The 24,754-nt window shown below is 34.5% G+C and overlaps 3 protein-coding genes across 3 annotated transcripts; 1 reads left to right on the forward strand and 2 right to left on the reverse strand.

Moving 5' to 3' along the window:
- Nucleotides 1-201: 201 nt before the first annotated feature.
- PFK5 (phosphofructokinase 5) lies at nt 202-7,361 on the reverse strand. Its single transcript, XM_021417850.2, has 13 exons — nt 6,821-7,361; nt 6,469-6,559; nt 5,956-6,029; nt 5,480-5,591; nt 4,781-4,876; nt 4,590-4,691; nt 4,387-4,461; nt 3,793-3,933; nt 3,504-3,620; nt 3,306-3,410; nt 2,546-2,626; nt 1,652-1,780; nt 202-692 (listed from the first exon to the last, which is right to left on the reverse strand). The coding sequence occupies exons 1-13, from the start codon at nt 7,141-7,143 to the stop codon at nt 525-527; spliced, it is 1,614 nt and encodes a 537-aa protein (XP_021273525.1). The 5' UTR covers nt 7,144-7,361; the 3' UTR covers nt 202-524.
- A 4,093-nt stretch (nt 7,362-11,454) lies between these two features.
- On the forward strand, nt 11,455-12,560 carry LOC110409689 (uncharacterized). The gene is made up of 3 exons (XM_021419127.2): nt 11,455-11,519; nt 11,611-11,645; nt 11,752-12,560. Exons 1-3 carry the CDS (start codon nt 11,477-11,479, stop codon nt 12,376-12,378), a joined length of 705 nt encoding a protein of 234 aa, XP_021274802.1. The 5' UTR covers nt 11,455-11,476; the 3' UTR covers nt 12,379-12,560.
- A 5,655-nt stretch (nt 12,561-18,215) lies between these two features.
- LOC110408956 (zinc-finger homeodomain protein 2-like) lies at nt 18,216-19,911 on the reverse strand. Its single transcript, XM_021418118.1, has 2 exons — nt 19,006-19,911; nt 18,216-18,690 (listed from the first exon to the last, which is right to left on the reverse strand). Exons 1-2 carry the CDS (start codon nt 19,703-19,705, stop codon nt 18,638-18,640), a joined length of 753 nt encoding a protein of 250 aa, XP_021273793.1. The 5' UTR covers nt 19,706-19,911; the 3' UTR covers nt 18,216-18,637.
- Nucleotides 19,912-24,754: the final 4,843 nt, after the last annotated feature.

A 24,754-nucleotide genomic window follows, 5' to 3' on the forward strand; every position in this document is an offset into this window, starting at 1 on the left:
GCTAGTTTATCAGAAACCTTATGTTCTTTTTTAAAACTGGGCAAGAAGAAAAATGACCACAGGCATCGGCAATGACTATTTTCCAAGGAAAAAACAAATAAGAGAATATACAGAAATATGCTCTGTTGAAAACTGTGATTAACAGGGTAGAATTGCAAATGCACTGTCTGTCCAAAACTTAATGTTTTGATTTTTAAAAATTACAACAGTGTTTGTTACGTAAGAAAGAATTCCCCGTTTGACTGCATTCTGAGCCAAAAATGATTCCTAAAAACAATGGCAGGGTGATTCCCCTGATGTTTTATTATTGTATTGGTGTTCTTGGCGAGAACCCATGCAAGGATACTATACATCAATTTTTTTTTTTATTTGGCGGAAATGTTATCTCTTGTTTTATTTCTTTTACAGCCTATAATCAGCAGCCTAAAAGGAAAATTTCTTTAAGCTAACTCGCTGTCCTTTAATGAACAATTTGGAAACTTAAATTTTCTCCACTCTTTTGATTAAACTAAGCCCCCTTGTGATTAGACAAAGTCGGGCTGGCCTGTAGAAGTCAAGCATCGATGCCACATGCGGCTGTTAGAGTCCACTTCCCGGGGATGAGAAATGACCTCAGGAATGGGGAAGTAAACATAGTGAGTGTTGCATATGCCAACTGTAATGCCACTATATCCAGCAAATGCACCATGGACCTGCAAATGCATGCATGCATCCATCCATCATAATTCTACATTTCCAGAGATCAGTTCTAAACATAAAATGTGCATAATAAATACCACGGCTTCAATCTTTTCAATAAAATTATAGTAAATCAACAAAGCCTAAAGTTATGTCCCTTTCTCCTTTTAAGTTTACCTACTACTCTACCAGCGTGAATATGATCTCCACTTTCAACTAGGGCAAACTTGAACAACCCTATATACCAATTTGTGCCAAGGACGTGACATGCTAGAAGACTTGAGCAAAGAACTAGTTAACTGCACGCTTGCAATTGGTTGGCAACAGTGACCTTTAACGTGAAAGTGACTGTTTAAAATCAGACAGTGGTGAAAACAAAATTTAAGGGTTTAATATTTCCAGATTGTTTGGTTTCTAGTACTTGAGACTGCTTGACAGAATTTGTTTTATTGAAAGTGTTGGTTTCTAGTAGCTCAGCTCATTTAGCAGCTGCCTCTAAGCAAACTTGAACAACCCTATATGAATATGTGCCTAGGATGTGACATCCTAGAAGACTTAAGCAAAGACCTAGTTAACTGCAAAGCTTGCATTTGGTTCGCAACAGTAAACTCTACTGTGAAGGTGACTGTTTAAAATCAAACAAAGTGGTGAAAATAAAACTTAAGGGTTTAATTTTTCCAGACTGTTTGCGTTCAAGTATCTGAGACTGCCTGACGGAATTTACTTTATCGAAAGTGTTGGTTCTAGTAGCTCAGCTCATTTAGCAGTTTGCATCTAAGCAATACCAGTCATTTCCATGTTATCAGTTCCTAATATAGCTTAGATGGTAGAGGAAATTTATGGTATAGATGCTAGGTTCAAGCCATAGCACTCTCTTCTTGTATCAAAATGAAAAAGAAAAAAAAGTTCTGCAAAGCAGTTCAAATGAATTAATTGCATTTGGGGAGACGAGGGGAAAGTAATGGAAACTTACAGCATTTTGTCCTAGAACAGTGCATAGAATTCCATCTGATGCATTTGCACGGCATGCACGGATCATGTATGTTGGATCAATATACTTGACATCGGCTGGGATGCCAATTTCCTTAAAATATTTCTTCGTCTGGCAGGACAATAGTGAATTAGCATTTAGTACCCTAACAGTTCATCAAATATACTCACAGAAATAAACACATCATCCAATGAAAGGACCTATAAAGCAGATTTATATTGCCATCTCTTAGGAACACAATCAAAAAGACGCACCTAGGTTATGAAAGCATCATTTCTACGGGGCTAGGGGGTATAGCATTCTTTTTTAAGGTTTTAGACGGGTTAAGATTCTTACATCTTAACGCAGTGAAAATTACTATATAAAGGTAACCAGCATCACTAAATGCAACAACTTGATTCACAAAACATAATACCAATAAAAATTAGTAATCATCTTATCAGTGAATTTACTTTGATTTATTCCATAAGACATGTGCATAGTACTGATCCATATATAATCAAAATCAAACCAAAAGCACTCTGACAATTTTGTGGGCAATCAAGCGTATGAAATTGCATAATCATTAATAAAATGAAATTTTAACACAAAAAGAAAGGAGAATTTGGTGATTATAAAAACTCATGTACCAATTCTCATTCAAGTCAATTAAATAATGCATGATTGGTAGCTTCACAAAGAGACGTAATTCCTATGGGACAGAGCTACATGCAGTCAATCTTTCTTTTTGAACATCCTGAGTTACTTAATGGAAGAATGTAAATAACTGGACAAGGTGACTACACATAAAACATAATCGTTCTAGATTTTTATTTCTTCAGCCAAGAGCTTACAATTAAGCAAATGCAAGAAACGGTTGAAAATACAATGAAATACCTCTTGTTGGATATGCACACCGAAATCTCCAAGTACAGTGTTTCCAGATGCATCGGTAGCATTAGTTTTCTCAACAAGATTCTGCAACAAAAGGCAGCACCTTAGGGAAGATCAAATCACATATTTTACTCAGTATATCACGTTATCAGATTTGAATATCTCTTAGAATTGACTCTTCCTCTTCAAAGAGGGAAAAAGATGACAAACAATTCATTAAACAAACCTAAAGAGATACTCTAGTGCCTTAACTCCTGTTTTGAAAGTACCTAATACAGAAGGGGAAACAATATTCAACTTATTGGTGCTTTTATCCTTTCAACTAAGCAACTATGAATTTGATCTGAGCCTCACAACATTCAAACTGACAAAACATCATATACTAGAGAAAACACAGGGAATTTATTAGTGAGTTAATTCCACAACTCGAATCCTCATAAGAACAGAGGAAGTTACTAAAGCTGAGAAGGATCCAAAACTTTTAAAAAGAATTTAAATGAAGAAAGCAAAGGAATTAGACAACAGATTAAAAATTGAAACATGAAAAGCAATAATAAATCAAACCAACAGCATGAAAAAGCCTAAATATTGTCAAACCAAAAAAAAATCATCTTCTTCACCGATGGAAAGGTCATTGAGTTAGACATCCAAAGAGGGAGTTATTTGACCACTCTTACCATGCACATCAGAACCATAAATTTCTGATTAAAATACCACTTCCAAGAAGCACTCAAATTGCTAGATACATAAATTATTTAGTCACCTGCCCAGCTCCTTCTGCCACACAGACCACAGCTGATCCCTTTGTCTCAATTAGGTATTTCAGATGCCTTAATACGCCATGAGGTCCATGCAGATGGAAAGGTACCTAGAAAATGAATAAGCTGGATGGATTAAAAACATGCAAGTGAAGACTGTGATGAGCATATGTCAATTAATTGTTAACAGTCAGCATAAATACCTCTGGAATCAAACATATATCAACTTGTCCACTAGCTAAGGATGATTGCATGGCTATGAAACCACTGCTACGACCCATCAATTTCACAACACCAATTCCATGGTAAGCACTATGTGCCTGGTAATTAATTGAAGGAGAAAAAAGATATAGTAATAAGTTTAACATTGACGAATCAGTAACAGAAAGGAGTTTTTGCACATGAATTTATGTAGTAAAGAATTATATAACACATGAATTCAAAAGTCAAACAAGATTTTTATATCAACACCAATAACCATAGCTGATATACCTCAATATATGCAGAGTTGATGGCACGTTGTGCTTCTTCAACAGCAGTATCGAAACCAAAGGTTTTGTCCATCAACAGAATGTCATTGTCTATAGTTTTTGGCACACCAACTACAGCCACTTTCAACTTTCTTTTACGGCACTGAAGGCAAAAGTGTAAAAGCATACATATTTAAGAAAACACAACCACCCCTATTTGTAATAAAGAAAGTTTCCACAACTCTCAGAGATTCTTAGTCTCACAAGGAGATCCTTTAATATCCCTCCTGATGTGATATATTATTCATACATACGGATTTCTCAATCAAATTCAATTTGAAATGGAAAACATACCTTAGAAATACCAAATATGGAAAATAAATCTGAATCCATTTCAGTTAGCCAAAATCATGGAAATGCCATGAAGTTAATTAAAAAAGTAAACAAATTTATAAACACTAATTTGTACTTAAGGGGAGACATTAAAAAAAAAAAAACCTACCTTAGTTTCTCTGAGTCCCTACTTTGGATTTGGGATAATTAAAACCAAGGAAATAGCAAGTTATAGATTAAAAATAGTGCTATAGATGCAGAAGACATCAGATCTAATATGAACCTCATTATGTATAGCATTGGCCCCAGCATGAGTACCGTTTCCACCTAGCACAAAAAGCATGTTGATTCCTCTTTCCTGACATCAATTTTATAAACACATCAGAGACACTCCATACTTGGCCTCTTGAAAATTTTAATTCGATATCTACAATGCCTTCAAGACAACTGTGAGTTAATCTGACAATAGTAAAAGATTTTGGGCACCTCCATTCTGGTGACAATTTCACTGACTGGGGGTCCTCCACGTGAAACTCCTAACAAGCTTCCACCTGAAAGGTGAATATTTTGGACTACTTTCCTTGATAGCTGGAAATTAAAGCCAAATTAACAATAGAAAATCTTGGATGAAACAATAGATATCAACAAACCATTATTAGGGAAGAAACACGGCTTACCGGCATTTCAGATAAGTCTTTGTCACAGAATCCACGATAACCAAAAGGAATCCCCACAATATTTTTTACACCATATATTTCCAGTGTGATGACAATCTGCACAAGTTTAATTATTTAATTATGTATGGAACAATAAAGACTAAAGCATCAGATTTCAGAACAATATGAAACTTCAATTCAAACCAACTTTTATTGTGCTAAGATCCAATCATTGTTACTTCACCAGTTTAACCTACCATGAAAGGGAGAATATTAACTATAATCTCAATTAATAAATTGTAAATACCTTTTTTTATATGGTATGCTAAAAATGAAACGTGAAATAATAAATTCATGGAATTTTGTACAAACTCATATAAAGTAGGCAAAATTACTTTGTCCAAACGAAAAAACAATTACTGTTGTTCAGTTTTCTAGCAGAAGAAAACCCTTAGTACATGGTGTATGGAAATTAGACTGAAACTATTTATCAAGCCAACAGTCAGAGGCACATTCCATGTCCTGAATCTCATTCCTTAGGCACCACAAACAAACTTTAGATTTTAGCAGGAGACAGAAAATTAAAAACCTGTTAGTTCTTACATAACTACAGCAGTGAAAGTACTGAATGCTGTTTTCAATCAAATAGATAGCCTAGCAGTTGTTGATTATTACAAACAGGCGGCCAGCAGCAAATTGAAATTTAAAAACGATACTGACCTGCCTAATGACATCATTAAGACCAGGGCAAAGCCCACCACAAGTAACAATTGCAGCTTTCACTTCTTCTGGTTTGAAATATATTTTCTCTCGAGGCCCAGCACGATGAACCCTAAGATGACATGTCATTTCACATAAAATTACAACTGCCAAATGAACTTCAATGTTGCAAACATTAAACATAAAGAAAGACTGCCCAATGAACTTCGATGTTGCAAACAATAAACAAAGACAAAGAAAAGGAAACATACAAAATGACAAGAAATGTAGACACATGTGATGAGATTGGATCTAAAATTACCAATTCTCTGAAATCAAAACAAAAATTGGAAATAATAATAAAACAACATAACATTAGTTTACCACAAATTATTTCAAATACCATAGCATGTAATGAAAGTGTTGTAGTTAATGCAATAACATGCAAGGCTTGTCAATTTGCAAAACCTTATAAATAAGTTGAGAGTTATATTTACCATTGTTCAACCCAAGAACAGTTAGGATCAATGCACTCAGCACCAGCAGATGTTGGAGACGAATAATGTATGACCTGAGATATTCAAAGTTCAGAAATTGTGACCAATGCAAAATTATACATGGATACTTGACCAAAATAATTGCAGGCTTATTTCCATGAGCTTGAGGAATTCATCTGATGTCTGGATTTAAGATATAACAGGGTTAATCAAGCAAAAATTTACCTTTAAAAGAGCAAGACTTAGCAGATTTCTTTCTTAAAATTATTTATGCCAGACTTTTCTGGTGATTTTGAATTCTCATTTCAACTACCTACGCTATAGCTACGATGTTTCAATTTTGAAAACTGAATACAAGGATAAATTTAGTAAAACGATCTCCAAGCTCTTGATGAAAAGCATACGAAAATTTTCAATTCTTCATATTACAATTCAGCACTTGATCGATACGGCATATACGGAAGAAACTGTTCAAAAAAGTGAAATTTAAAATATAAAATGAAAAATTTTTACCTTAAGAAGTACTCTATCATTATTATTTATGTAACCATGCCACTCCTCATCCGATGGATAACCTTCTGCAAAATCCTCAGTAACCGGAGTTCTGTAAGAAAAATCAAAATAATTAATTTAATTACAAATCAATAAATAATTAAGAAAAATCAAAGGCGATCAAACATCGGGAAAAAATAAACAGAAAATTTTCAAGCAAATTCCACTAGACCCCAAAACGAAGAGAAAAAGAAAGTAACTACTGCATTTTACATGTTTCTCACTCTTGAAGTAAAACAAATAACAATTCCAAGTAAACACCAGCTTAAAACATTAAAGAAAAGAATAAGGAGGAGCAAAATTACTGTATTACCTCATTCTGAGACAAAATGTGGAAGGAAAAGAGCGAGCATCTGGAAAAATATCGGTGATGTGAGGAATATTAAATCGTTTTCCGAAATCTTGCTGGAACTTGGACTTCCAATCAGGATCGCCGAAATCGATGTTATTTTTCGAGCTTTGACTACATTCAACCTTGGATAAAACTCTACTCCTCCTCTGCGATCTTAGTGTACGGAGATTCAAAGAACTGAATCCATGGCGGTAACGGAGGAGACGACGAGAGACGTTGTCGTTTCGAGGCAGAGTGAGCTTTGGGGAAGATGAAGTGGTGATCGCATGGGAGAGAGTTTCCATGAAATGACAAATAAAGTCGAGATTTGGCTTCCTTTTTCTTCTTCTCTTTTTTTTTTTTCCTCTTTGTTTTAGTTGTTGCAGAGAATGATCAAAGGTCCTTTTGATTAACTGAAGTATTAGAGGGAGTGAGAAGAAAAGGAAGAAAAAGGAAAGGAGACAGAGAAAGCAGACAAATTGAAAACGGCAGCCGGTTTGCGCCGTACAAACTCCAAAATTTTTTGGCTTATAAAACCGAGCAGGCCTTTTAAAGTTCAACGGGGTGGGAATTCTTTTGACCAAATTAACCTTTTGTTTTTCCATTTAAAACTAAATCTCAATTTGCATGCAATGGTCATCAAATTACCAATACATAGATAATAAAATAAATAATAGTAATAATTATTACTCTAAATCTAATCTCTTTTATACTATATTTTGTACTATAAAAACAATAACATACTATATTTTAAACAAAATTATGTTAGTAATTGTTAATAACACCTGATTTTTCTAATTGCGGTCATCAAGGAAAGGACAATTTTGCTTTTTTTTTATTTCCTAAAACATGTAGCTTTATTTTGATAGATTCTGCTTTGAATTTTTCATTGACGAATAAAATGGTGAATTATTAGTTGAAAATGGGATTGGATTCCACTGTAGTAGCAGGGAGCCGCTGACTCGTTGATGGAGTCTAAGTTCTTGGACACCTACCACAGCCACGGCCCACGGGCGAATGATAAAGCTTCTAGATTCGCATCTCTTGTTATTTCTGGCAAAGACCAAAACCACACAGCACCCACATGACTGGTGACACATTCCTAGCTTGCGGTTTGCACTTTTCTATCCTCTGTTTCGCTTTCAGCATTTAATCACCGACTCCGAATCTTTTCGACCTCTTTCATTTTTGACCAACCTGTTCTCTTCTTATTATGTGAAGACAATAATAAGCTAAGAAAATGGTTCTCTCTCTCGTTTATTTAATTTTTTTCTTTTTTTTTTCTTTTAATGGACCCATGATTCGAAAGGGAATAATTTTGACTAAAATCATGGCTTCTTTTACTCAAAAAGATAACCGAGTTAGTTCATTTAGCCATGTGGACTGCCACGTTGTGGCGGTGTTAGGTTACTCACATTTTGGCACCTGCTAGTTTGGTTGGGGTGGATTTTGACCCTTCTCACTCAAATATTTGAAATTATTGCACATCACCACTGTGCTTGCTTTTGCAAGGAGTGCTGTAAAAGTCTACTCTTTGGAACTAATAATATTTTAGTGAAAGGTCGAAATACATATATAGATCAAATTCAGTAATTTTAAAAGAGGTTCAGTAAAAAAAAGGAAATCAAATTTTTAATGATAGAAATTCACCATTATTCAAATTCTTTTTCGAAACATTACATCTGTTTATTTTAACCATGAAAACATTGCAACTACAAAAGAAAATAAAATAAAAGAAGAATTAAATCTTTTTCGTATAGAAATATTGAAAAACACAGTTAAAATTGGAAGGGCAGGGAGGGGAGGGGAAATAATCAAACAATACAAAATCAATATTAATTTGATAATAAATTTTTACATTATCTAAAGGAAAATATAATTGCAAGAATATTTAAAATACCCAAAAATACATAACATATGCAAAAAAAAAAAACTATTAACAAAGTTGAGAATCTTATAATTCCCTTTATAGCTTATGGAATAAAACACTCGAATTTATAAATTAGAATGAAAGTAATTCATGGAAAGCAGTAATAATGGGTATTACTATTAATTACTTGATGTTATTTTTATAATTGATCAGATATTTTATTTTGAATATTGAATTATGATTCAGATAGTGTTCATGTATCAACACATGATAGTAATCACTCATTAAGCATAAATCCTCCATATAGGACACTTTCCTCTTTGCAAGACTTTGACTTTTATATTCTTATATTAGATCATGACAATGGTGGAGTCTTGGCCTAGTGATAACTCGATCCCTTTCAATTAATGGGAAGAAAATCAAGAGAACCCACCATGTAATTAGTTATTATTTTAATGATAATAATTTAAAGCTTGACTCAGCTAATGTTATCCTATTATTCTTCCTTATTAAGGTCCAAATCCAAAGTTTCAATATCTTTTATGTCAATAAATTTCATCATATGTTTCAAAAAATATATTTCATAGTTAAACATTATCTAATTTTGTTATTAAAATTAATGTTACAAGTTTACAATATCAAAAATACTTATATGCATATGTGTAACCAACTTATCATTATGTAATTCTAATTATTTGTGTAAGATGGAGACAATCACCAATTTTACCCATATAAGACAATTTTGTCAATTACAAGTACTTTTATAATTAGTTTAATTATTATTATTATTATTATCATTATTATTATTATTGTTGTTCACACTAGTTTATTGTTCTCGTAAAGTAAGAAAAAAAATGATATAATTATAACAATTTCTACTAGTACACTACTTGGTAACATCAAACTGCTAATTAAGTATGTTCATTGAGGATAAATAAAATGGAATAGAAAAAATAAAAAAATAATAATAATGATTAATTCTAAATTATTGTAAAATGTCAGCTATGGACCCTTCATTAAGAATAGCAGAAAATTTTGGCATTGAAACTAGCAATTTGCCAACAAAGCATGCATCCGTATCACGCGCATGCAAATTGTTTAGTCAATGGAGACTTTTGTTTTGTTGTGAATGAAATGCGTCCTATAAATTGGTCAAGAACATTGTATATAGTTCGGAGCAAACTATGATTAATTGGATCTGGCCGATGATGAGCTTTCTTGTTTTATATCTTCCTGATACCAACGATTTACTCTATTCACTTGTTTTATGCTAGGTTTACCTGTATATATATTATTACGGATGTTGAAATATTTTTTGATTAACGGAAACAGATTTTTGATTCATTATATTTTAAATTGTTTTTGTAAATATTTTTATATCATAAATATTAATAAAATTTATTCAAATTGTAATTAAATATTCTAATTGCATTGAAAGATTTTTACTAAAGATATTTTTATTATAAATTACTACATAATAAAATTTATCTAATTTAAAAATAAAATTTTAATAGTATATAAATGTTTTTCTTAATTTTAATAATATTAAATAATTTATAAATTACTATTATAAAAATTTCTAATTATTTATATTTCAAATTTTACACTTTTGATACATTTGTATTTATATATAATTTTATTTAAAAAAATAAAAAATAAGTATTTCACATACGATATACCTATCAAGTAAATAAAATAAAATTTCACTTGCTATACTAACAAGTCTTAAAATTTAATTTATGACTTTTCCCTTAATTATCCAAAACGAATTAGAATTTCAGGTTGCATGTTATGAGATATGGTAGGATTGCTTTTGTAGGATACAACAATGTTACTTCAATCATCATATAAAATCCATAAATTTTAAAAAGAGGATAGGAAAACACATTCTTTTCGATAACTCATGTGTTTTAAATCTTCGTGACCATAAAGTAATTATTATAAAATAAATGTAGAGATTATCTATAGCACTCAACAGTCTTCTTGAGTAGAACGGGTCATGTTCATGTTGGAATTTTCTCCACGAAACTCTGGGGAAAAACACAATTAATGAATTTTTTATAAAAAAAATATTGAGGCAGAATAGAAAAGGGATAGGCCTGGGCTTGAGCCATATGTGGCTGCTTTAATAGTCTCCCAAAGTCTCAATCACCTCACCCGCTTCATATAAGCTCTGGCAGATGGGCACCTTTATTTTGGGCCCATTGAAGTAAACCCTTCAACCAACCTATGAGAGGTAAAAAAGCAGGAATTTTACATAAAGCTTCCCAACCACAAGCACAGGGTTAACCCCACGGGATGGGAACATAAAAAACGTGAGAGGAAGCTATGTACCCCTTCAACCAACCTATGAGAGAGCCTTGGCGAAGGGCAACTATCCAAGAACACAGATCAAGCATGTGGGTACTGTACCCTATATTGATTATGCTTTAAGGGCAACCCAAAGTCGCCTTGATCCCTTCCACGTAAAGCACTTACTTATTGTGGGAAAATATTATTCCGCTTATCCTCTCTATACATAGCAAATTCATGATTCTGTCTCCTTTTTCATTTAGAGATATTTGGCCCCTAAATTTCAATCAGCCAACTAAAATAACTTCTCTAACGGTCATTTGTCCCTAAAAACATCCCATGCAAGTCCATTTCGTTCCAACTCCACCATTGGTCCCATATCCACAAGTCTTAATCCTTGTACTTCGGCTTTAAATGGCTGGTCTGGCACTGCTATCCGAACCACAAATAAGACAAATAAAAGCATCATCTGGAGGATGGACCAGCAGGCCAAACACTCCAAACCAGCAGATATACTAGGTTCTTCAGTTTCTTTTTCTGGCTATAACGTTATTTGTTTTATGAACTTCGATTAACCTTTGCTGATTGTATCATTTGTTGGTTCTTGCAGATTTATCTGTTCTGCCATCTGCTGATGACTCCAGGGTGGCTATGCAATTTTGCATCTTCTTATTCTTGTTTTACTCAAGTAAATGCATGTTTAATTTAGAGATTAATTGTTGTGCTAAGTTATAGTATCGTGGTGGTGCAGATTGATTTTGGTCATGAAAACCATTTAAAGTCTCAAATCCGGACGCAGGAAAACCAAAGGGCAGTTATGTCGGAAGAGGAATGGAAGATTCGAGATGAGCTTGAAAGTGACATTGAAAGAGATTTAGAGGAAGAAATTAAAGACGGCATATACCACCTGGCACTCAGATTGCACCGGCTTTATCAGCACAGAAAGGAAAGGAATGCTAGGGACACATCAGAATCATGTGATACCAAGGAGAAAACATTTTCTGAGGTGAATATAAGTATAAAAATGGAGGGTGGCACCAAAATTGAGATAAAAGAGACAAAGAAAGTATCTCCTGATCATCAAAAGGGCCTGCCTCTGCCACCCCGGAGTTTCAGATCAAACAATGTGCAAGGCATGCTTTGCTCTAATGGTAAAAAGTTTGATTGGGCTAAGAGTCTGAGAGCAGAGGCAAGCCCTGCTATTATTAATAGGAAAATTGAAAGATCAGATCAAGCTAAGGTACCAAGCAATGACAGGGGGTTTTGCATGAACCCAAACCTTGAAAATACAAGGAGGAAACTGGTCAGTGCCTCAGGGCAGAGAAAAGGAAATATTGGTCTCGATAACAAGGTTCTTGAGCTGGGATGGAAATGGTAATTAAGATTGATTTTGGCATGATGCACTTAATTAAAACATGGTTTGAGTTTGTTGATTTGTTTAAGTGTGTGAGCATAATATCCATCAATCCTATAAAATGGGTATATAGTTTTCCAAGGATGGTTGTAAAATGTTTGTCTGTGATCATAATTGGCATCTGTTCTTGTTTCATACAACGATTGTACAAGACTTCATAAACATGGTTTCCTCAATAGTTGGTTTTTTGAAATTAAATTAATTTTTGATTCTAGTCTAATTATGTGGCTATAAACAAATTAAAATGTGGTCTCATAATAATAATTGTCACCAAGATATTTTCTCCCACTCAGCAGTTGTTATAGAAGCAATATCCAGCCATAATATCCTCTAGTAAGCTTATTTTGAAAAGTATTCTGATTGTCTAATTACTGCTTTGAATGTGCAAAATTGTGTGTATATTCGGCTAGTAATCCCCCTCCATGGAAGCCACAGAGGAGCTCCGGGCCATGATTCAAGAAAAAGGCAGCAAAAGTTTAAGCCCGGATAGTAAAAGGGCTTCAAGAGTTGTGTCCAAAGCTGGTCAGGGAACTTATATTTTACCAGATTCAAGTTAATTTGTAACATAGTTGTTAAATGTTAATGCGATTGGGATCCCATGGTAGTTTAATAGAAATCAAATATTAACTTCAATTTCATTAATAAGAAGGTCTTAAACATTCTAATGCACAAAATAACCTCAGTTATAATGATAAAATACGATGGAACAATAAATAGTTAGTTTTTATATTTTTACAATGTTCAGATCGCTTAATTAGTACAAAGAGCTTTCAAAAACAGCATCGAACTTATTGAAATATATATAATTCCATCACAAAATGTGCAAATACCTGCTGTTATTATTAATTTTGAATAATTTTGTCTGCATACAGAGATTTGTGACTTGTGAGCGGTGAATTATGCAGAGCCAGAGTTTTCTTTTATCTCATAAAGGTTACTCTTGTTAAGTAGATTCAAATTTACTACTCTCAAAGTTGAGTTTTAATTAGTCTAATAAGTAATACCCAGAGACATTCAATGTGAATTTGCTATTATAAATTGTAGACGTAGTTTGTCATTCATTTTTTTTTTACAAAAAATATATTTTTAAGAAAAAAGATTTAAATTTTATTCTTTAAATTATGAAGTTTTAAATTTTTAAAATAGATATTCACCCTATATCCAAATTAAATCAATTGGCAATAGGTGAAAAGAATCTCATTATATTTATATGTTTACAATTATTGAAGTAATGATAAAAAATTCTCACATCTCTTAATTTAAAGCATATTGAGAACTTAAATATAACAAGAGCTTCTCCACTTATTGTGAATCGGTTTTATGTTAGATACTTGTCTTAAAAATTTAACATGATATTAAAATAGACATTATACCCATTTATTATTCTTTACGTGACCCCTTATGTGTCAACTAGTAGATCCATTGTCTTTATATACTGGGAAAAGTTTTGAGATGATCGTAAAAGAGATCTAACTTTTTTTTTAAAAAAAAAATAGGAGTAATATGAGAATTTAATTATTTTTATTTTTATTTTTATCAATTGCTTTTACATTAAATTTTGGCCGTAAAATTGAGAAGACCGTGTTAGTATGTGTATTCTCCCTTCTCCGAATAAAAGAAATGATGAAACCCAAGCATCAAGTTGATGTAATGTTCCAAGTATGTCAAAAACGCTAAAGTCTAAAGGTCGAATATGAGCGGAAGTTATAACTGGAGAATCCAACTTCCACTCTTTGATGCTACCGGAAAGGCAGGCATCTAATAAATAAAAGCACGTATCAAATCATCCCTTCACTTTCATCGTAATGTCACAGGTGATGATATCCCTAGCGAGGGGGGGGAGCATTTATTTAATGTCCAAAAGAAAGAGAAAAATTGCTTATATTTTGCAAAACCTAGACAAAATAACTTGGGCGTACTCCAAACTGTGGGCCTGTGGCATCCCACATTAGAGTTGCAAATGACATAAAAACGCTTTGATTCCACACTCGTTGTTTTAGGACAACAAATTTAATGGTCAGTTTGGAGACCACAGTCTGGCAATGAACCGTCATAGTCCTTCAAGTTTCAACTATCAAAGCCTCAGAAGAAAAAGGGTATCTCGATAAGGTGCAAAAGCCAAAACTTCTTTCTAACTTTTTCCCCCTTTCCGATTCTCAATTTCTTTCTTTTTTTTCCTTTTCCCCTCCATCTCTTTGCTTTCGAAAAGGTAACAATCCAAACGAATCTTAAGAGGACCCCCTCTTTCCTTTGGCTTACCCTGTTGTGTCTCATATCATATGCATTCTATTTGGAGTCATCTAGGACCCAATCCCACCCAATCTCTGTCGCATTTTGCACCCACATCCTCCTACATCTTCCACAGCGTTCTTCTTCTAAGGGTTAATGACATCGCCACAAAACAAACAACTTTTCTTTTCTTTTCTTTTTATGTTTTTCCATCTTTCTCAATCTTTTGCTCTTTTATCACAACAAAAGAGTTGTTGTCCTTTTTATGAATGCATGCCTGTCCCTACTTCAAGTAAAGAAATTATTAAGTACAGCATGGTTACTAACGATCGGGCTATTAAATAAAGGTCTGCCATGTCTATAAAAGTTTATTATATCAACACACACACATACATACATACATATATATATATATATATATAGGAGCTATAATCTAATATATACTCAAACGAATTTAAAGATTTCAAATCAAAATAAACATATTGATCTTTACATTTAACTAAATTGATAGATGAAGCCTCGCTAAGAATCATCACAATGACACTATAAACACTTATGTTTTTTTCTTGAACGCCAGGGGAAGGGACTCGACACGCTCATCTGTGTGTGCGTGTATATATATAAGAGTAAAACAGTGAGGTTTCTGCTTGTATATTGCTCAAGGGACACTAAGTCAGATCATCTCTATATGTGCTAAAATGTATGTTCTAACTTGGCTTAGATTCTGACAATGAATTAATATGCTGATGATAAAAAACTAGTTAATGGTTTAACTTGTTGCCGACCAATTTGGATACATGAGATTAATAGGTAGATGGCCAGCAGAGCAGTCTTGTCATTGAGTCGGGTCTCCATTAATCTAAGTTAATTTACATGGTCTTGAAATAATGCACCAGCTTATATAATTGGTTGGAGTTTCACCCTAATACGTATGGAAATGGTAACCCAGGCAGTTCTAACAACGATGCTAACCGTTTCTCTAAGTGTTTGATGAAGCAATTAATTGCTGTTTAGTCTTGGAACTGGGGGAGGCCCCGCTACCTATTAAAAACATCTCCTAATTGTAGATTTGCAGTAAATAAATATTAATTATTAGGAAAACGGGGCAAAAGCTGAAAGGCTCGAACTTCTTATACGAAATATGACATAATTAGACTTTGATTCCCATAGAGAGGCTAGCTTGCTATGAAATGAAGCAAATGTCTACAAGTCCATATTTATCTATGTTTTACTATAAAAAGATAAAAGCCATGAACACTTTTTACCTTTTGGTAACTCTTATTATCATTTATATCTGTACTCATGCAAGGAGCACATGTCTAGAGAGTGTTTCCCATCACTGAAAGTAACATCTTTCGGGGAAAATATTATTTAGATATCACTCATCAGACTACTTAAATGCGACCATGTGGTATATATTTGTTCAGGAAGCAATATGATTTGGTGCAAGCTACTGACGTTTGGTATCAGGGAAAATCCAAGTCCTGAAAATGTTCCAGAGTACTATTTAAACAGAAAAGAATTACTTTTATATGTTTTATGTGTAGTGCTTGTTAAGAACCTTCCCTGGGAACTCATTGGGTAGTAAACAGAACCTAGATCATACAATTAAGAGGATTGATGAACCTCTGACAAACCATCTTCTTTGCTTATTAATTGGCACTGTATTCATAGAATGATCTGGCAACAGGATTGATAGAAAGTCACAAGTAAAACTCTGTGTGAAGCATTTGCATAGATATTTTAAACTGTAGAATGTTGCTTTTAGACCACAGGAAAAAGCTCTGTCAAATCAAATTTAGGTGGAGACTGGAGACAGTGGATATGAGGGGATTTATAGATAAGAAACAAGAAAAATTAAGACCTCAGAGTTACTATTGTGGAAATAAGCAGCCCTAACCCTAAAAAACTGGGTAATTTGCTATTTTTAGTTACTTTTAAACTAAAGAACTCTCAACTCTAGGTTCTATATAACTAGCCAAAGCAAGAATAAAGACAATGTGGCTATATTAAGTAATACAGGTAGGAAGAAGATGATCAATCACTATCTGATGAAATTAACCTTTGACCAAGATTCCCAACTGGACCACATAATAACAACATGCATTTCCTTATGCAGCTTTAACTGATACTGTGATATAGTTCCCGAATCAAGCAAAGTATACTGAAGAGTGCAAATCTTGCTGGTAAGCTTTGGACACTAAAGCAAGCAAACTATCACAAAAGTATATCTTCGCTAGTGAACTTGAAACATCAAGCCCTATCTATAGTTTTAGTCAAAAACAAGCACATCGCTATCTGAAATCTTACCTTATACAAGGAAACAGGTCCCTCTTTTACCTGCAATGCAGTTGAATTGTGACTTAACAACTCACTGTTAGTATTGAATACCCCCAATAAATAATCTCTTAATTGCCATTAGGACATGTTCTTTTTCTTAATGGTACAATAAAAAAGTCATGCCAGTAAATGTCAAACATCTGTATTAACTCTCAAGACACAAATAATGATCACTTGCAAATTTGAAAAAAAGCTTGGTTGTATAGGAATTTAAACCTAAGACAAGGAAGTGTACTTTTCATATATCCCATCAACCAGAGCATGTAGACAAGACCTATCTTATGAATCATCTTTTCTTTCACCACGGGACAGATATTAAGGTTAACAGAAGAGAAAGGCAAATGGTAGTGGAGGCATTGAAATTCACTAATAAGATTACAAGGGAATTAAGAAGGGACAAAGAAGAAAAGTGATTCTAGGGATCTTAACGGAATTTAGCCAGCAAAAGTATGAAATTCAAGGGATGGTTTTCAATTGAGGAGAGTTGCAGACAAAAACTGGTGTCCTTTGGGAGTTTTTTTGTTTGCCTTGCTGTTGGAGAGCCCACATGTTTCCTTTGGAAGGATTAAAAAAAGAAGAAGGAAGAAACAAGAAAGAAGAAAATTAGAATTAAAGACCAAGCTTTGGATCTATCGACTTTCTCGAACATGGACTTACCCACATATGGATTTAAGTTTTGCATGGTAGCAAATATTACTGTAGATGATGTATTTTCTCTTTTCCAAAAGAAAACACTAAAGAAAAAAAAATAAGCATAAAAATTCACATAAAATAAAAGCCCTTTTGCCTCGATCAGTTCTTTCATTCCCAAGGTGATCCATCCATGAACATCTGGCTAAGTTCTCAAAGGTCGACCATATATAGAGTGCTTTATGGTTATTGGGCGATATATGAAGTTTGAGAACCCCATTTTTACACTACTATAACTCATGAAAGAGAAAATGATTTACAAAAAAAAAAAGAAAAAAAAAAGGATCAGCTTCTGTACTCAAAGACTGAAAAAGTTTATGCATTACCAGGAAAAACAACAGGAGGCTTGCAATTGGTAACAGAAACAGACCAGAGAAAGGAGGCCCCATGATCATAACCTTTGTTTGTTTGAACATTAAAGCTAAAATGTACCCACCTTAGAAGAAAGAAAACACTGCTCAAAAGGGAAGTGAGAAGTGCAACAAGGAAGGCAAAGTGCTGTGAAAAAATGCAGGAACAGAAAGTCTTAGAGAATATCTACATTGAATGGAGGAAGAAGGATCAATGTTGAAAAAAGTCGATAAGAAAAGTACACTCATTCAATGCCACCCATCATGCTTCAAACTGAAGCTCAAACCCCTCTCTCATCTTCCTTTTTCTCACTTTCTCAAGTACATATATCAACGGTTGCTAGCTGAGAATCACTGGACTCAAACAAAAAGGTTGGTTAGGCGAAGTAAAAGACTCACACAAAGGACCATTAACCCATAAATGCAGAGAGACGCATGTAAACGAAATACTTGTGCAAACAGCAAATGAACTTTAAGATTACAGCCAACGTTCATGTCTCCAAGTAAAATCGTCATTGATCCTTCCCGCTTGTTATCTCAGTTAAACTGAAAAAGCTTACTCAGGAAAGATCATAATTCCCATGCTCAAAACCAGTTAGACCTCTCTTCCATTTTCAAGCCTCTTGCATTGCATTGCATGTCTCCACTTTGCTCGATGCAACAGCATCTAAACCCATATTCACAATCAAAAGAGATTTGAAATGCAACAAGAAAATATTAGAACTAAAGATTAAGTACCCATTAACATTAATAATCTAATGTAAACCCAACTTAATATAATATTAATAATAATATCCACTCCAACATCATAATCACTACCAAAGCACCAAATGTTAATCCCCAAAAAAGATTAAAAAAAAACAAACTAACCCTAAAAAATCTAACTAAAATCCCGACAAAGTAGTTTTGAACTTAGCCAGACAACTTTTTTTCTTTTTTCCCTCTCTCAAAACATGAAGAAGCGGTTTCTAGGGTTTCTTACCAAGTGTGTGCTTGTTATTATGCATCCAAACTTTCAACACATGCCTTTTCACCCCATTTTCGTTGCAGAACTGTTGAACAACCGCTTCATCATGTTTCTGAATCCGCCACCCTAACCTCTCAGCCAACCCCAACATCTTGTCCTTTTGCTCCTGCGTAAACTTCGTTCTAAACCTCTTCCTTGAGCTCCCTTGATTCGAAACATCCTCTTGATCGTCCCTGCTGTGCCCTCCCCCGCCTCCTGACGTCGACGGTAAAGCTAATGGCCTTTGTTGTCCTGCCAAGTGGAGGTACCCTGCTGGTGCCCTAAAGTAAGGAGCGAATTGCGGCGGCTGGTGGTGGTGGAGGTAGAGGTCCGTCGTGGGAACGGAGTTTGGGGAACCGAGTTCGGGTTCCTTACGGTGGAAGTTGCGGTGGCAGTTGCAAGCGGCGCATTTGAGAGCGTCGAGGGTGCCTTCAACTCCAGCCGCCATGAACTCACCGCAACCGTCGACGGCGTGACCGCCGATTCCCAACGCGTGGTTCTTCAAGCACTCTCTATACCTTGGCTTCCTCTGTTGCTGTTGCTGCTGCTGACCCGTTGGAGTTATCGAACCCGGTTCAACACCTGACATTTTGACCCGAGATGAGTTTGCTAGCGAGTCATAACTCGGTGCCAAACCCATCTCTTCTTCTTGCTCCTCCTGATCCTCAAAATCCATTTCTCCCCCCAAAATAACTACCCAAAAAACGATTTTTTATCAAATATTTTTTGACCTTTTTTCCACTAATAGAGAAGAAGAAGAAGATAAGAGGAGTGAGAGAGTGTGGCCATGATTTTTTTTTTTATTTTCCCTCTCCCTCTTTCTCTCTCTTTCTATCTGCAAAAGAAGCTGTTTTTGTTTCAAAGGGTCCTTCTTGATATACTTTCCCGTTGCTGAAATCAACTCTCTTAATAGCTGCTTCTTTCTGTTTTATCTCTTGATTTTTACTGCACTGTAAAAAAAATGTGGTAGTTTTTCACATTTTTTCACATTTTTTTAACTGTGAGGTTAAAAAAAAAGGGAGTGGGCACAGTGAAGAGAGCAGGGTTGGGGTTGTCCACTGTTGGGTACAGTGTGCACAGCGGACAAAGGAACGGAATCCAACGCTTCACGCGCCATCCACGCGCTTTACCGACACTGAAACTTACATTTGTCTGGATGTGGGACCCCTTCAGATGGTGTTGTACTAGCACGCATCCCGTACGGGGAGGTGGAGCCCCAAGTAAGGTCAGGTGGCGCGTTTGACATGGTACGGAGGAGAGGAGTTTGGGGGGGGGGAGGGGGGTGTGGCAGAAGAAGATGGGGACCGGAATTTACTTGTGGAAGCAATAAATTGTCGGCATTAAAACCGAAGCTCGGGCTACGTCTACGTGCGCCAAAGTTTCCAACATAGGTGACGCGCGCTTGGCGTCAACATGCAATTAATGTTCCGCTGTGTTCTGTAAGGGAGAGAGAAAATTAAGGATAGGCAAGGCCAAATTAGGGGGTAGGGGTTATTAATACTCTCCTGTGATTCGCGTGGTGGGCACGTGCTTGGAAAACTCACAAGAGCGGCGGTAGTGCTTGGAGGTGAGGGGTCTTTTTCGTTACCAAAACCATGCACATAGCAAAAGATAGCTCAGCTCGGAGGCTTCTCTGAAGGGGCCATCACATCTCAAAATTTATGGGAAACAAAAAATTTGGAACTTGGGGACTTGGGATAGGTATGTTCTGTTTTGGTCTTTGCTCCTTCTATTTCATCAGTTTCCTCAAAGGAGCCACCCCCCAAACCCTTTTACTTTTCAACACCTTCAATGCCAATCTTTAGTGTATCTTCTACTGAATTCAATCACTTAGACTTCGAATTGTTTAGAAATTACGACGTCTATGATTTGATCGTAATAGGACTATGATCTGATTGTTTCAATGGACATGAACAGCACAAATCATTTTTTATTCAGAATTTAACATAGTGGAGTAGGATTCTTAATTTGTTTCCAGCCTAGCGATGGGTTTCAAACTTGTACTAGATTTTGCACGGCTGAAATAGCCCACTAAAGCTATGCTTTCAATATATAACTAATCTTGTCTTGCCTATATCAGAAAAAAGAAAATAGAAAAGAAAAAAAAACCATGCAATATCTTTTTTTTTTTTAATACCATAATGTGGTTTCATAATCAAGGGGAATTTTGGGTATATACATATATACCATGCAATATCGTTATATTTTTTTATGTTGGTTGAATTTGGTGTGTGCCAAAGAATCCACATCAAAAGCTATATAAATGTTTGATATACTAAAGGCTTTTTCCACAATGAAATTTGAAAAAAAAAAATCTATTACATTTTTTATACAATTAAAAGTATATTTAAACTTTACTTAAATATAATCTTCAGTTCGAGCCGCGTATCTTTTTTTACATTATTTAATGCATTCAAGATTTTACTTTTTGAAATAGTTTTTAAAAGAGTTAAACCTTAATTGATAAAATTAATCTCCTTACGTTTACTAATAGCTTTCAATTAACTAGTTAATACATGTAACATTTTGTTGTAATGGAAGAACTTCAAGATCCAAAATATGTTAGTGAAGTTGTCTTGAAATAAACAGTTTACTTTCAAGCATTAAATAATTAAAAGTAGAACATGATAGTCTAGCAAACATATATTGTATAGTTAACCTACTATAGCTTACCAACAAAAGGTTTTCTCCTTAAATTTTATTATATGATCAAGATGTGGAAACTTTGCTTAAGCTTTTAGTTGTTAAAATTGTAGGAGAAATATCCAATCTCAGATTAATTAATTATAATAAAAATTTTATTATATTTAAATAATTAAATAAAAAAACTTAAAGAAAAGTCTCTGAATTAAATTATTAACATGTTTTTTCTATTATTATATTTAAAGGTTACATATATATATATATATATGTATGTATAATATGACATGCACAACAAACACTTTGTGTACAGAATTCAACTCTTTCCAATTATTAAAATTGAAATTGAAACTGAAAATTTTCTCGCGTGGAGCGGTTCAAGAAAAAGGAGAGAGAGATAGCATAAATTCTCATCACTCAATAATTCTCGTCCTTACACTATCATCAAATTCTGCAACACAGTGATGGGTAGTCTAATCACATCCAAATCAGAAAAATAAATGAGTGCAAATAATTCTAGTAGAAAAAATTCAATAAAATAAATAAAATTTGAAGGAAACCCCATTCTTCCAAAGCTTTTGCCTCTCCTTCCTGGGGTCTCTCACCCCCACAACCCCACCGGCACTTAGCAATTGTTTTTTCTCTTTTACTTTTTCCCAGTTTTGACCAATGCAAAGATTGACATATGAAGTGACCATGTTGGCTCCCTTGCCCTTGGATCAACTAAGCCTAATGAAATCAACGGTTGACAAGTATTATTTTGGTTAATTTTTATTATTACTAATATGTCAGCCCGAGAAAAGAAAATGAAAAGAAAGTACTTAGAAATGGAAAAGAGAATGGAGTGGACTGGTGGTGGTGTGGTTGTCCAAAGGGAAAGGGAAAGGGAAAGGGGAAGGGAACGGCAGCTGAGAGAGGCAGCGTTAAAGATAATCGTCACGTCATTAACTGTCAGTTGTCGTTTCATACATACCCATCCCAAAATTTTATGTTAGAAGTATTAATTGGGAAACGGAATATAAAGAGTTGACATCAGCTCTTTTATCTCTCCCCCCCTTCCCCTACTTTAGATTTCTTATCACTTTATCACCAACTTGTTTAAACCCCTCGTCTTCTTCTCCTTCTTCTTTTTTGGTAATTTGTCAACCTTATTTAATCTAATATTATAAAAACAAAGAAAGAACACTTAGAATGCTCATGATTCTGAGTATTTCTTCGTATTTTTTTCAGTTAAAAAACAAAAACCCAATATCATTATACAGGTTCAATATTTTCTAAGTGAGAAAACGAAGATACCATCCTTGATACCTTGCTGGAGAAGAAGATGGAGAAGAAGTTATATATATCGGACAGTGTTGGATCATTTGGGTGCTTTTAAGCCACCCAGACCCAGAACAATTATCCTTAATACTGTAGTAATTGATAGAAAACCTTGGAAAGTAGGGACTGGGTAGTTAGTCAAAGGCTGGAACCTCTTATTTCTTAATCAAATTGCTGTGCCAACCATTTGGGGTAATAAAAATTTTACTTCCATGTCTGCAAACATTGGTTCCAGAAGGTTAAATTGGCAATGCTTTTAAATGAGAATCTGATCTTTTTTTTTTTTTCGTTTTTAGGATATGATCTTTAACTTTAAACTCAACAATGATACTACTATACTACAATCTCCAAAACCCTTTTACAACTTCTTTGTCAGATTTTAGTTTTACCCTCTGAATTACACAATACACAGAGAACACTGCAAGAAATCTGACTTCGCAAGATCTAAAATGGGCACCAGTTATTCAGTATTGTCTCAATACTGCTTAGCTGATAAAAGCAATATTTCCAACATTTAGAATTAAAAAACAAAAAAAAAAAAAAGAGAAGAGGAGAGACAGCGGGTAACAAGACTGATAATACCAATAGTAACATAGAAAAAGAAAAAGGAAAAAGAGATTAGGGTTCAAGTCCCGGGCGTGCCAAAGAGACGAGCAAAGGGGGTTTTCCATGTGATCCCCAAAAACAGCGAACAGGGCAAGGAGAGACGTCTGACGGGACATCCTGACAATGCAGAGACAGAGACAGAGACAGTACTCCCCCAAAAAACAAAAAATCAAAAGTAAATAAAAAAGAAAGAAATGAAAAGCCAAAAACAAATAACTACTACCATAGTACTAAATGAATGTATATGAGTTCATATACTATAAATTTTCTCTTGGCCTGAGCAGTGTCAGCTGGAGGGAAACCGCTAGCCAATACAGACAGATACAAAGAAAGGACAGATTTTCATTGTATGCTTATGTAGTCCTTTGCCAGTTTGCCATCCCATTTTCTTGCTATCACACGTTTCCTCTCTGTCTCTCTGCCTCTGTCCAACCAACCAGAAAAAAAAAAATGAAAAACTTTTGTAAGTTAATGCAATAATGCTACTATAACATTTGAAACGGGAAACGGGGATACCAGGGAGGAGGAATAATGGAACGGAGAGCTAGCAAGGCAAAAGAAACAAAAAAAAAGGGCTTTTTTTTTTCCCAGAAGGAGAGAAGGAGGGAATTGCGGGGAAAAGGGTGGTGGATTGTGACAGGACGATAAAAGAGTGGGACGACCTTGATTTCCATTTTCCATATTCTTTGGCAGCCTTTCTTTTCCTTTCCTCTTTCTTTTCCTTTCTTCTCTCTTCCAAGATAAATGAAAAAAAAAAACAGTGGCCCCCAGCTTTGCTTCTTGTGGCACCACCATTTCCCACCAACATATGAACAAACAAACAAAGAAACAAACCCCATCTGATTTGTTTTCTTTTGCTTCTTATATGCGTATCTCTCTCATATCATAGTATGTTTCTCCCCATACATATATGTCTTCTCTTTTCAAAGAATATATATATATATGTTAATGAAGCAACATTAATCTATTGATCATATAATTTAATTAACTTTCGATTCATTTCAATGTGATTCATGAGCTTAATTACTCAGTACTTTCTTCTCTTCTTTGGTATTGAAATATTTATATATTCAACTGACTTAGTTCTCTTTTTCCCTTTTAAAGCATTAATGAAACTGTAAAATGTGAAATGATTTAAGGAACAAATCAATGACTAGAT

This window comes from Theobroma umbraticum, unplaced genomic scaffold (genome assembly GCF_002168275.2).
Source record: "Theobroma umbraticum cultivar Fairchild unplaced genomic scaffold, ASM216827v3 scaffold_44.0, whole genome shotgun sequence".
Lineage (NCBI taxonomy): Eukaryota > Viridiplantae > Streptophyta > Magnoliopsida > Malvales > Malvaceae > Theobroma > Theobroma umbraticum.